Here is an 11944-nt window from a genome sequence, read left to right as displayed (position 1 = left end):
AAAAAAATGAAGAGAGAGAGTGATGAGAGAGAAAGTATTGTGAGAGAAAAAAATATGGTGAGAGAGAAAGTGTGATGAGAAAAACAGAGAACAGTGAGTGTGATGAGAGAGATTGAGGAGAGAGAAAGTATGATGAGGGAGAAAGTATGATGAGAGAGAAAGTGTGTTAAGGAAAAAAAAGGAGAGAGTGTGACAAGAGAGATTGAGGAGAGAGAAAGTGTGATGAGAGCAAAAGTGTAATGAGAAAAAAAAAAGAGAAAAGAGAGTATGATGGAAGAGATTGAAGAGAGAGAAAGTATGATGAGAGAGAAAGTATGATGAAAAAAGAAGAGAGTGCGATGGAAGAGATTGAGGAAAAGAAAGTATGATGAGAGAGAAAGTATAATGAGAAAAAGAGGAAAGAGAGTGTGATAAAAGAGATAAGGAGAGAGAAAGTGTATGATAAAATGATGAGAGAGAAAATATGATGAGAGAGAACAAGGAGAGAGAAGTGATATGAAAGAAAAAAATAAATAAATAAATTTTGATATTTGATATTAAGGGAGAAAATTTTAGTTTTAGGTCAAGGGTATTTTTGGAATAAGAGAATATTTTGATTGATGAAAATAAGGTAATGACTCATTGAAGGGGAGGTACATGGGAATGAGTTATTACCCATTTTCAAGGATTCATTCCCTTATTTGTATTCATATTCCTATAATCCAAACATTAACAATGGCAATCAATGATTCTCATTCCCATTCCCCACTCCTATTCCCCTAAACCAAACACCCCTTCATTTCCTTATTCCTAAACCCTTAAACTAAATGCCACCTTAATAACCCATAATAAATGAATACGAATATTAATTTGTTTCTTCCACCTGCTCCCTTTTTTCCCCTGCTTTTATGCACTGGTATTTAATGCATCAGATTAACGAGATGATTTTCCTGATCGATAACTCAGTAACTTGCTTACCTGAGCGATGCCCAAGTTAAGGCATGATCTCTCAAGACTTGTAATGGTACTCGAGCGGTCGCTTAGATATTTGTCTGAGCGGGAACGGGAACTCCACTTTAAAACCTGCTAGAGAAGACTTGGACATCACAAGAGCTTATCTTGATAAATGAATTATCTGCTCTCGATCCACTTGATCATCACCCGAGCAATGTATCTTCCTTCTCCAACTCTAATTTTAATTGACGTCCCATCTGCTATGTTAACCCTCGACACCATGTGGCACTTTCTACAAACAATCCCATCAATTACTATAATATATTTCACTGATTCAGAAATTAGATGAGAATTTAGAACAAATATCAATGCTAAAGCCGCCCCGGACTCTTCCCTTCTTGATTTTTACCTTTTCATTTTTATTTTACTAACAAAATTAAAATTACATGTCACTCATGATTTATTTCTTTTTTTCATATTACTTAAGAATAAATTTAACGGAGGCGTGGGGTGAATTAATCATCTTTTATTTTTTATCACATGATTATAACTTTCTAGGGAGCAGCAGATATTCCGATTAAAGTAAATATTGCGTATATTGTGGTAAAAAAAATGAATACTTTCGTCCCCAGCATCCTCGTCAGTCCATCCCAAAGCTAATACGGAAGAGGTAAATCATGGGCAGTTATTAGTCTTTGGAATAGTGACTAACACATAAAGAAGGTATTTACCTCAGCTTTACTGAGATTCGGACCCCAGACCTCATTATGATAACACCTCATGTGTTAACCACTAGACCCATCCCAAGGAGAGACAAATATTGCGTATATGTTTCACATCAACGTGGCTTCAGAGTCGTAACTTCCATAAGGCAGAGAGGCAACCGCCTTAGGGCCCAGCCGAATGAAGGGCCCATTTTTTTAATTATACCTAAAACAAAATGAGAGGCATGGACCCTAAAATGCAGAGCCGTACCTTTGTTCAACGGGGCCTGAAGCGCATACTAAAAAATATACTAAAAAGTGACCCTTTTGATGCGGTAAATAATGATAAAATTTAATTTACAAATAATATATATAATAAATACATAAATAAACTAAAAATAAATATATTATATCAATAAAAAGCTAATAAATATTTAAAATAATTATATAAACACTACTCGTCAAGCTGTTTTAGAGATATTTAATCAAATTTGTATAATCCAATTGCCAGACTATTTCCTTTTCAATCGATAACATTGATAGCCCATTTAGTGTATCTCGTAACACTGAGACAAATTCGGTGACTGTAGTCAGTAGCAAGGCTACAAGCAGTAACCACCATGCAATTAGATCGTAGTTCGCACAAGTGACCGGGGTAGCGTGCGACAGCCACCCCGTACGGAATTAGGTCACACGAGCAAAAGCCAACTGGCAGCCCACGTCGCATGAGATAGCCACTGCGAGAATCGACTCGATTAGGTCACACAAACAACCGTTGTTGCACGATTAGGATACAATTGGTGTCGCGTGTTGCAAGACGAAGAAGATGGTCGAAGAAAAAGATTATGATTACCTCTTGTTCAATGAATTCGTGCCTTGGTAGAAAGAACGTCAAGAAGATATCATGTGCAATGAAGTGCAACACTAGATAAGAAATTACATGCAAAGAAGAGTCATGTGTTAGTGTGTGCCTCAGAGCCGTGAGAATAGGTCGGTCATTTAGGGTCTATGTCTTTTTTTTTTGTATAATAAAAAAAAAGGGTCCTTCATTGGGTTGGGCCCTGAGGCGATTGCCTCTCTCGCCTCATGGAAGTTACGACTCTGCCTAAATGGCCGCTAAACCTATTCTAATGGCTTCGAGGCACACACCGATGCGCGACCTTCTTTGAATGCAATTTCTTCTCTAATGTTGCTCTTCTTTGCACGTGATTTCTTCTCCAGCGTTCTTTTCTATCAATGCATGGATTCACTAAATAAGAGGTAATCCTAATTTTCTTCTTTGACCATCTTTTTCGTCTTGCAACAGGCGGCACCAATTGTATCCTAATCGTGCAACAACGATTGTTTGTGCGACATAATCACGTCGATTCTCACAGTATCGATCTCATGCAATATGGGTAGGTGGTTGGCCTTTGCTTGTGTGACCTAATTGTACGGCGCGGTGACCGTTGCACGCTACCCCGGTCGTTTGTGCGAACGACAATATAATTACATGGTGGTTACTGCTTATCGTCTTACTACTATCTGCAGCCACCGCATTGGTCTCAATGTTACATGATACACTAAATGAGCTAACAATATTATAGATTGAGAAAGAAATAGTCTGACAATTAGATTATTATTTTATAAATTTTTTTTTTCTAAAATAGCTAGACAAGTAATATTTATAATAATATATTATTTTTGATATATATATATATATATATATATATATATATATATATATATATATATATATATATATATATATATATATATATTATTTGTAAATTAAATTTTATCATTATTTAGCGGAGTAAAAGGATTAAATTTTAGTTATGCGCTTCAGGTCTTCAGGTCTCGTCGAATACAGGTACGACTCACGAATACAGGTACGACTCTGCGTGGCTTGAATCTAACTGACTACGGAAATGTATGTCCTCTTCGATATGTGACACGTATGTAAGATCGTGAGTTAACTCGAGTTCCGTAATGCAAACGACCAAGCGGTAACGAATTAGTGTCCACCTGCTTGAAGAAAGATCGTCGACACTTCGTACCGCAAACGATTGCTTAACGCGGCTCTCGCGTCTCTTTCCCTCGCTTCGCCGCCTCGCTCTCCTCCTCCTTCGCCCCCTACCCAGCCTCCTCCTCCTCCTCCTCCTCTACCCATCCGGGGACGAGTGGCGTCGTCGACCACCACGAGGAACCGGCAGTGCCGGCACCGGTGCGGCAGACGTGGCGCGGCGGAGCCATCGGATTTGATGCGGGCGAATGAGGAGCGAGAGGAGGAGGTTTCCGACGCGTCGAAGAGGAGAAGGGGAATCGCCGACGGAACCACTATTGCGGCCCTCGGCAGTGGTCGTTGATGGGTCTGCAGATGACATGGCACGCGCGCTGCCGCAGGGGGGGCGCCTCTCCTCTCGGCCTTAAAAACCTCGGCAACTCTTGCTATCTTAATAGCGTCCTCCAGTGCCTCACCTACACCCCTCCCCTCGCCCAGTTCTGCCTCTCCTCCCGCCATTCCTCACTCTGTAAACCCTAGCCCTGCCCCCATCCCTATTTTCCTTTCGAAAATTTCATCAAAATCCTTTTTTTTTTTGTGCTTGGAGAATTAATTGTAGTTTTGTTTGCTTTGCAGGCAAGTCGGTGTTCGCGAATCGGGAGAAGGAGTGCCCATTCTGCATCCTCGAGCGGCAAATCGTTCGATCACTCACCCTTGACGGAGCGAATATCACTGAATCGCCGTCCAAGATTCTAAAGTGCTTGTCTCTATTTGCGGAGCATTTCCGTTGGGGGCGCCAGGAGGACGCTCACGAATTCCTTAGATATGTGATTGACGCATGCCATAATGCCTGCCTCAAGCTGCACAAGCTAAATGGTTGTGGTGGAGCCAGTGGAGGGGTGACTAATGGAGATTCTAAAGTGGAGGGGCGCTCGAGGCCCACCACCGTGATGAACGAGATCTTTGGAGGGGCGTTGCTAAGTCAGGTGAAGTGCCTCACTTGCAATGGTGATTCAAACAAGGTGGACGAGATTTTGGATATCTGTCTCGATGTTTTCCACAACAGCTCCTTGAAGGATGCTCTTGCTCGATTTTTTCAGCCAGAAGAATTGGATGGCAACAATAAATACAGCTGCAGCAAGTAAAAGAGTCATTCTGACGTTTTATTTCCCAACATAATACTGTAAACTATGTAAAAGATATTTATTTATTTATTTTTGTTTCTTCATTTCAGTTGTAAGAAACTCTCAGTAGCAAAGAAGCAGATGTTCATACATCGAGCACCAAATGTTCTAGTCATCCAACTCAAGGTGAAAATTTTCTTGTTGTTCTCTACCTTAAATATACTAATTGCATTTCTGTGGAAATCTTAATGGTAAGATGCATTTCCTGTAGAGATTTGAAGGCATACATGGTGGGAAGATTAATCGAAACATTGATTTTGATGAGCTTCTTGGGCTTTCAAAGTTCATGTCCAATCCGAGTCAGGTTTGTTTGTCTTACACTTCTAGTTATATTCTATAGTGACAATTGAATGAATTGTGTTCAGCAGTAGTCTCTTTTTGTAGAGTAGGCAATGACCAATGTAAGCACATAAGTGGTAGGTTTCTTTGATGAACTGTTGATGCATCTCAGCACCTGTAAACCTGTTAAATAGCTCAGAACTAAATATTGAAAATACAGAAAAGAGTTGTATTCTAAGAAAGCTTTTGTTCCAGGATTCAAATCAGTTTATAATTATATCACTTAGTTATAGGCAAATGATGTTAATCTATTAAATCACATAGTCAATTCAATTGTAACTTTGTTAATGCTACATAGTGTGATTTCTATCATGACATTTTAAAATTCATGCATATAGGATCTCTTAGGGTTAACCACCTTTCATTGCTGTAGTCATTAGATGTAAGACTTTTCTTCCTCTGGAACTATAACAGTATGGCTAATGAATGCTAGTTAAAATGGTCTATAGTACTTTCAGTAAAGATGATTCACAATCAGTATGTTTTAGATTGTTGGTCTTGTCACAATCATAACCAATTTGGTTCAGATTTGAGAGCTCTTGTAGTTGTTATGGCCTGACCAACTTTTGGAGTTTTGATCAATGCTTTAAAGTTCTCTATATTCCCCCTTGAACCAGCATAAACTGACTCTTGGTTACTCATGAATCATGTGCACTCCTTATGGAGTGTTTCCGTATGATTTCTGTTTCTTCTATCTTTTATTTCTAGGTTTGTAGTAGCATTTATTCATCAGACAGAATGCAGTGTCTATCAGTAGTTCTCTAAAAGTTTCCTAAGAAAGAAAATAGCAGGTAACGTGCTACTGTCGAATTTATCCAAGCTGAAGTGTTTATCCTTGCTGTACAGATTGAAACTGGGTTTTTGTGTTTATGAAAAATATGAGGTTGATGTTAATCTTTCAGACATCCTAAGATCTGATACCTGAAAAGCCACCTGTATATTTTCTGTATCGTGAGAGGTTCGGTTGTCAAACAAATCCAAAACATATCTGGCAAAATCAATATCAAGTAAATAAAAAAATATTAATATCATCCTTATGGATTAGTAGGATCAGAATTGATGAGAAAAATTTTAAAAGAGAAAAATGAAACATCATTTAATGTATAAGTGGAGAAAAGAAATATAAATTGCTAACAAATTTTGTTAAACACATAACTATAAGCAAGCACCCTTAACAAGATTTGATGGTATTCCTAAATATCAAAAATAGAATCAAAATCTTACGAATTATGATAATATTATCAATTATGATGGAACCATTGACCCTAACTTTGTTGGTCCAATCTTCAATTTCTTCTTAATTTAATCTTCTTTCCATGTTTCATATTGTCCTGTAAAGTTCCACAATTCAAAATTGATTCATCTCACTCTTGCGAATTCAAGCTTAATTCTTTCAATTTATATTGAGATCTGACTAGTCAGATGTTTTACTGCCCCTTTCGACAATATCTCTTAGGTTTTGATCATGTGCCCAAGAAATCAGGAAAAATCAGATTGAACATGGCCAATCTGGATCTAGGTCAACTGTACTGTATCAGCCTTTTTTTCCAACTATAATCTGAACCATTTATAATCTTGCAAACTAGGCTATTCTTGGTCCACTAGTTCCTAGTTCTTGGCTAAAGTTTACCAAATTTTATCCTAGTTGTGTGTTCAAGGTTAATATATGTTTCCTATTGATGGTGATCTTTTGTTATTGACTAACAAGGAGGTTAAGTCATCAATTGTGGTTCTATTACAAGGTAAGAAACCTTAGAGCATCCCACTGATCACCTGTCGGTTCAGTGCACACCTCTTGTAACAGATAAATTTTGGCTATGTGGGCCTTGAGAAATCATGCATGTCTAAAATCATGTGGAATAGCTTATCACTGACTGGCTACGTTAAATGCAAGCTGGAAGTAGGAGGAAATAATAAGTAAGATGAGCCTGGGGGTTATGCACTGCGGATCATATAGTTTGAGGCTCTAAGAATTGAGTCTATAATCATCTATAGGTCATAAGACTAGCTTGTGAAGCACATTTTAGGACGGTATCATTGTTGAGTATAAGACAACTTTTTTAATCATGGAATTCTGGAAGTGTTTGTTATGAAATTTTGTTTCAATAATAATGTATGCTAATATGCTAAGGTTTATTGACTGCTTTTCTTTTCCATCCTCTCAACTTTGCCGTTACACAAACAGAAGGATGATTTCTCCGGTAATTTCATTTTCATGCACCTACTTTCAGACAATTTCTCCTACCTTATTAGATCTCTTGCAATGTTTCTCAGTGGTTGAACAATTAGCTCTGTTACTGGAATCATTAGGGATGCAGTAGAGAAAGCGTCCATCAGTGTGTAGTTTCACTGGACTGATTTTGCATTTCATGTGTTGGTTTCTTGAGACTGTAGCTGAGTTACAAACTGTTGTATGATAGCAACATGTCGATAATCAGTGCAGTTGAGTACTGTGAGTGCTAGTTAGTTTTTGTGTTTAGGATGTTTCATGTCAAATTCATAGGATAACCTGTCTGGAAGTCATGACCAAAGTATGACTTAGTTTAATTAGATTACCTTCCTGTGATTTTGTTGAACACACTCACTCTAGAAGCCACTGTCATAGGTATCCATGTAGACCAGCCCAAGTTACTTTTTTGGAAGAAAAACACCGAGCTACTTAATGCCAGACATGATATAGGCCTCGTCGCAGTTAATCTCTTTGATGTTGGTTACCCTGCAGCTTTTCTCTCTCAGTTGCTCTTTTTTGTCGATCCTTGGTTCAAAGGTGAAGTTCACATCTACGTAATTGATCTCTTTTTTCCCATGCATATTTAACACTGTCCCCGCTATTTTTTTTATTGTTGACATAGATATGTTTTATGTGTTATTACTGTACTTGATTTTTTTTTTTTGTTAGAGAAAATGTAACTGAGTGTATGATATTTGTTGGCACAACTATGAGCATTATATTTGTGTTCTAAGGTTCCTGCCACCTAGATCTGTTGTGTATTGATCTTGCATGTTGCATAAGCTATCAAATTCAAATAATGCGCTTATATTTACCACTACAATACCTAATTTACAGACAACAATATATTCATATTTATTGCTTTTCTCACTTTAATTGTTTAAACAATAAAGTTGAATTCTTTCACTAATTGCATATAGAATGCACATAAAGCTAGAGCTAGATCAACCCTAGACTCCAGTGAGTTCATATTCACGCCTAAACAAATCTTAGCTCATGCTTTGAGCTTAATCTATTCTAAGCGAATGATAATAAGGTTCCTGGTAAGCCCATTCTGTTTAGTTTTTTCAGATGATGCATTTTTGTCAAGGCTATTCATATTTCTAATCTTGAGTTATTCTAGTTGCAGGATCTGGAGCCAGAGTACAGTCTTTTCGGTTGTATAGTACACTCAGGTTTCTCACCAGAATCTGGACATTATTACGCTTACATTAAGGTAGTCACTTGTTGAATTGCTTATTCAACCTTCAACATTTTGTTGAATATACATATAATAATACTATCTTTTTTTTTTTATTTATGTTTCATTGGGTTTACTCTTTATAGGATGCTTCTGGTCGATGGTTCTGTTGTAATGATGCCCATGTTTCACTTTCAAGCTCACAAGAAGTTTTGTCAGAGAAGGTTTACATGCTTTTTTATATACGCACCAACGGGTGCCCAAAGCCCACCAAATCTGCTTTATCTTGCAATGGCTTCAAACCTTCTGTTGTAAATGGAAGCAGTGTTCAAAGCCAGAAGACTGTACAGGTTCTAAAACCAACTATTGCTAATTCCAACGGGGCATCTTCTACAAATAATGGCTCGGCATTGCTGAAGAACGGTAAACCATTTTCATCTCCGCAAATTAAGCCCATTAATCTCAAGAATCTTGAGATAAAAAGGACTTTCCCAAATGGTAATGGGAACCTTGATATTCAGAAAAAAGGAGCTAGTGGAGAAGGCATAACAACACTTGCTAGCTGTTCCCCAAGTGAAAATAAGACGGTACAAAAATTTGAGACATCGACAACTTCTAATCTCAATGCAGCTAGTGTAGACATATCATTCGATGGGCAGCAGAATAAGCATACGTCTCTTTTGCCAAATGGAAATGGGTGCTCTCAGCCATCAAAGAGACACTCGAACTCGGAGGACACTGAGTATGTAGCAGCTACAAGAAAAGATTCTGGTAATGCTAGTTCAGCTAAAGTGAAGATTGATAATCATCAAAAAGTTAATCCAGAAGTACACAGTACGAAAAGCAGCGAAAATTCTGATTCAAGCACTAATGATGCCGCCCCTTTGCCAAGGGAAAATGGCTCATACAAGAATGAGATATCATGTGGCAAAAAACATTCGCGAGAAATTGAAAAGTTCAAAGAATTGTGAGTCTAATTCTTTCAGTTCTTTTTTCATTTCTGTTAATGCCTCTCTTTACACTGACATAAAACAAAATGCCCGCTCATCGGTACCTCATCTTGCGCTTGTAGGATCAGAAGAAGTGCTTATGTGATACTTAACTGTGTTACTCTCTCCCGTCTTTTCTTTTTCAATATTGTGGATTGCAGTTTTCATTCATCTTCTGTGGATTATGATGTGCTTACTTATTTCTTTCTCATTATTGTGATGATGCTTTTTAGGCTATCCCGAGAAGCCTCATCCGAACTTCACTCTTGTGGATGGGTGGATAAAGTTCAAGACTTTATGCGAGCTAAAAAAAGATTATGCTTGCAAGCAGCAGATGTCTCTTATGATAAGAGTTCAACAAGGTAAAGATCTGCTAGAATTTTGCACTCATGAGTTAAAAGAGTAATCTTTTGAGCAATTCTCTAATTTTAAGATGATACTGTTTATTTTGCACACTGACTTTGTCGTGGCTTCGCGTCGCACTCAATGCAGGAAACAATTGATAAGCGATGCAAGGAAGACTTTCATCTCGCAAATTCCAGAATCGCTTAAGGAGCATCTCGTCGAACGCCTAAGATCTTTTAGTCAAGAATCACCTCTTTCAGATCCGTAAATATCAAACAAGATACGATCTACCTCTGGAGAACTCACTAATCCAGTCTTATATACTGCAACTGGATGATGGTTGGACACAACCGACAACCGACTGTTTCAGACACTGCCTTCTCGCGCACTTGCGATATTTTGATTATACACTTTCGATACCTGGAGAATTTCGAAACTTTTGCGGTAAAATTTTCGCAGAAGCCTCACCTGAAGCACCTAGTTCCTCAAGCCTTCTTCATTAGGAACTCTTCTTCCTCCCTCCATCAGTGAGATTCACAATTTTGACTTCGAAATTTTTGTTGTGCCGTTGGAGGTCGAGAGCATGTAAAATGTGTTCTATTTGTTTCAGTGCACAGAGTGTTAGAGTTAATTTGTCATCCCTAGTATAATTTTTGATATTTAATAAATTTGGCACATAAAGATTAGTAATTACTTGAATGATAAAAAAGAAGCATCAGCTAGTTTTGATTTCTAATAAACAAGTAGATTGTATTTAATATTTTGTTTGGTTAAAAAATTGCTTTTTGATTTCTAATAAACAAGTAGATTGTATTTAATATTTTGTTTGGTTAAAAAATTGCTTTAGTTAATTAGCGTGCAAGTATTTCTTTTCTAGTGGGTCTAGAGTGATCAAGGATAAATTTGAAATAATTTATTATTCAGATATTTTAACATTAAGTGACGTCATCAATAGAAGATATTTTTTATTTATATATCTTTGGCCAATAGCAAAACATAAAGACACGTAAGGCAAGCGAAAAGCTAAAGCCTCAAAGACAGATCAAGCTCCGTCGTCGGCTCGCCGGAGGTGTCGCCGAGATCCGCCGGCGCCTCTGGGCGACAGTAGGATCCCCGTCTCCAGTTGAGCAGATCGAGCGTCTGGTCGTCCTCGGCGTCGCAGTTTGCCCTCCCGCGGACGGCGACGAACCGAGCGGCGGCGACGGCGCCGGTGGGTCGGTCGTAGGGGGCGGATCTGAAGCCGTGGGCGGAGATGGGGAAGACCGGCGGCGGAATCGGAGGAGGAGGAGGGAGGTGGAGGAAAAAGGTGCGCTGGCGTTTGTGGGCGTTCTGGTGGCCGCCGAGGGCTTGGGATTTGAGGAACTTACGGTCGCAGTAAGGGCAGGGGAAAAGCCTCGCATGCTCCGCCTCCTCGTCTTCCTCCTCCGCCGCCGTCGCTTGATCTGGAGGAGAGAAGGCCCCGAGGGAGAGGTGTTGAGATTGGGGAGAGGAGTACATGTGGCTTGATCTAAAGACAAAACTATTTTTTTGCTTTAAAAATATAAGAAAAACGTCATATCACTGTCACACTTTAGTTCGGTGGGTAGAGTTTGTCCAATTTTTTAAAATCAAATATAAAAAAGATCTTATTAGACAAATACCCAGAATTGACGTATTAAGTAAATTTAAAATATAATTAATTCCCATTTAAAAATCGATCTAAATCTAATACTCTTTGTATTAAGTGTATTACTTTTTGAGTATGCACCAGACCAGCACTCCTAAATACAACTTCAATTTTACGTACAATCCCCATCGTAAAATTTTAAAAAAAACACTTTATTTCTATTATTATTTCCTCCTACGCATATCCTTATCTAATTATCTCTCATATAATTTTTTTAATTAAACATTATTTAAAAAATAATAATATAATTTTTATTTAATTAAGATGGAAAAAATTGATACTCAATTTAATAAAAAATATACTAAATGTTAATTTAATATGTTGAATTTAAAAAGAATTATACTCATTTTTAGATTTTTTATACTTAAAAATAATTTGAAATAATTAAGT

General features: G+C 37.9%; 2 protein-coding genes across 3 annotated transcripts; one reads left to right on the top strand and one right to left on the bottom strand.

The window, feature by feature from the left end:
• Window positions 1–3667: 3667 nt before the first annotated feature.
• On the top strand, window positions 3668–10581 carry LOC122002458 (ubiquitin carboxyl-terminal hydrolase 25-like). 2 transcript variants are annotated; one of them, XM_042557637.1, is made up of 8 exons: window positions 3668–4150; window positions 4258–4762; window positions 4856–4931; window positions 5017–5109; window positions 8504–8590; window positions 8701–9521; window positions 9777–9905; window positions 10036–10581. In XM_042557637.1, exons 1-8 carry the CDS (start codon window positions 3985–3987, stop codon window positions 10154–10156), a joined length of 1998 nt encoding a protein of 665 aa, XP_042413571.1. In that variant the 5' UTR covers window positions 3668–3984; the 3' UTR covers window positions 10157–10581. The 2 variants fall into 2 exon arrangements, with proteins under 2 accessions (XP_042413571.1, XP_042413570.1); XM_042557636.1 differs by having other exon boundaries at window positions 8498–8590.
• Window positions 10582–10911: 330 nt separating this feature from the next.
• LOC121999712 (zinc finger protein GIS2-like) lies at window positions 10912–11385 on the bottom strand. Its single transcript, XM_042554356.1, has one exon. The coding sequence runs from the start codon at window positions 11383–11385 to the stop codon at window positions 10912–10914; it is 474 nt and encodes a 157-aa protein (XP_042410290.1).
• Window positions 11386–11944: the final 559 nt, after the last annotated feature.

Source organism: Zingiber officinale, chromosome 7A (assembly GCF_018446385.1).
Source record: "Zingiber officinale cultivar Zhangliang chromosome 7A, Zo_v1.1, whole genome shotgun sequence".
In the NCBI taxonomy this organism is placed as follows: Eukaryota; Viridiplantae; Streptophyta; class Magnoliopsida; order Zingiberales; family Zingiberaceae; genus Zingiber; species Zingiber officinale.
Note: the sequence above shows the minus strand (reverse complement) of the source record. Positions and strands in the feature narration are given on the sequence as shown.

Coding starts and splice junctions, on each gene's coding strand:
- LOC122002458 (XM_042557636.1), top strand. CDS start 3,985: ATGGGTCTGCAGATGACATGGCACGCGCGCTGCCGCAGGGGGGGCGCC. Junction 4,151..4,257: donor CTCCCGCCATTCCTCACTCT/GTAAACCCTAGC, acceptor TTTGCTTTGCAG/GCAAGTCGGTGTTCGCGAAT. Junction 4,763..4,855: donor AATAAATACAGCTGCAGCAA/GTAAAAGAGTCA, acceptor TCTTCATTTCAG/TTGTAAGAAACTCTCAGTAG.
- LOC121999712 (XM_042554356.1), bottom strand. CDS start 11,385: ATGTACTCCTCTCCCCAATCTCAACACCTCTCCCTCGGGGCCTTCTCT.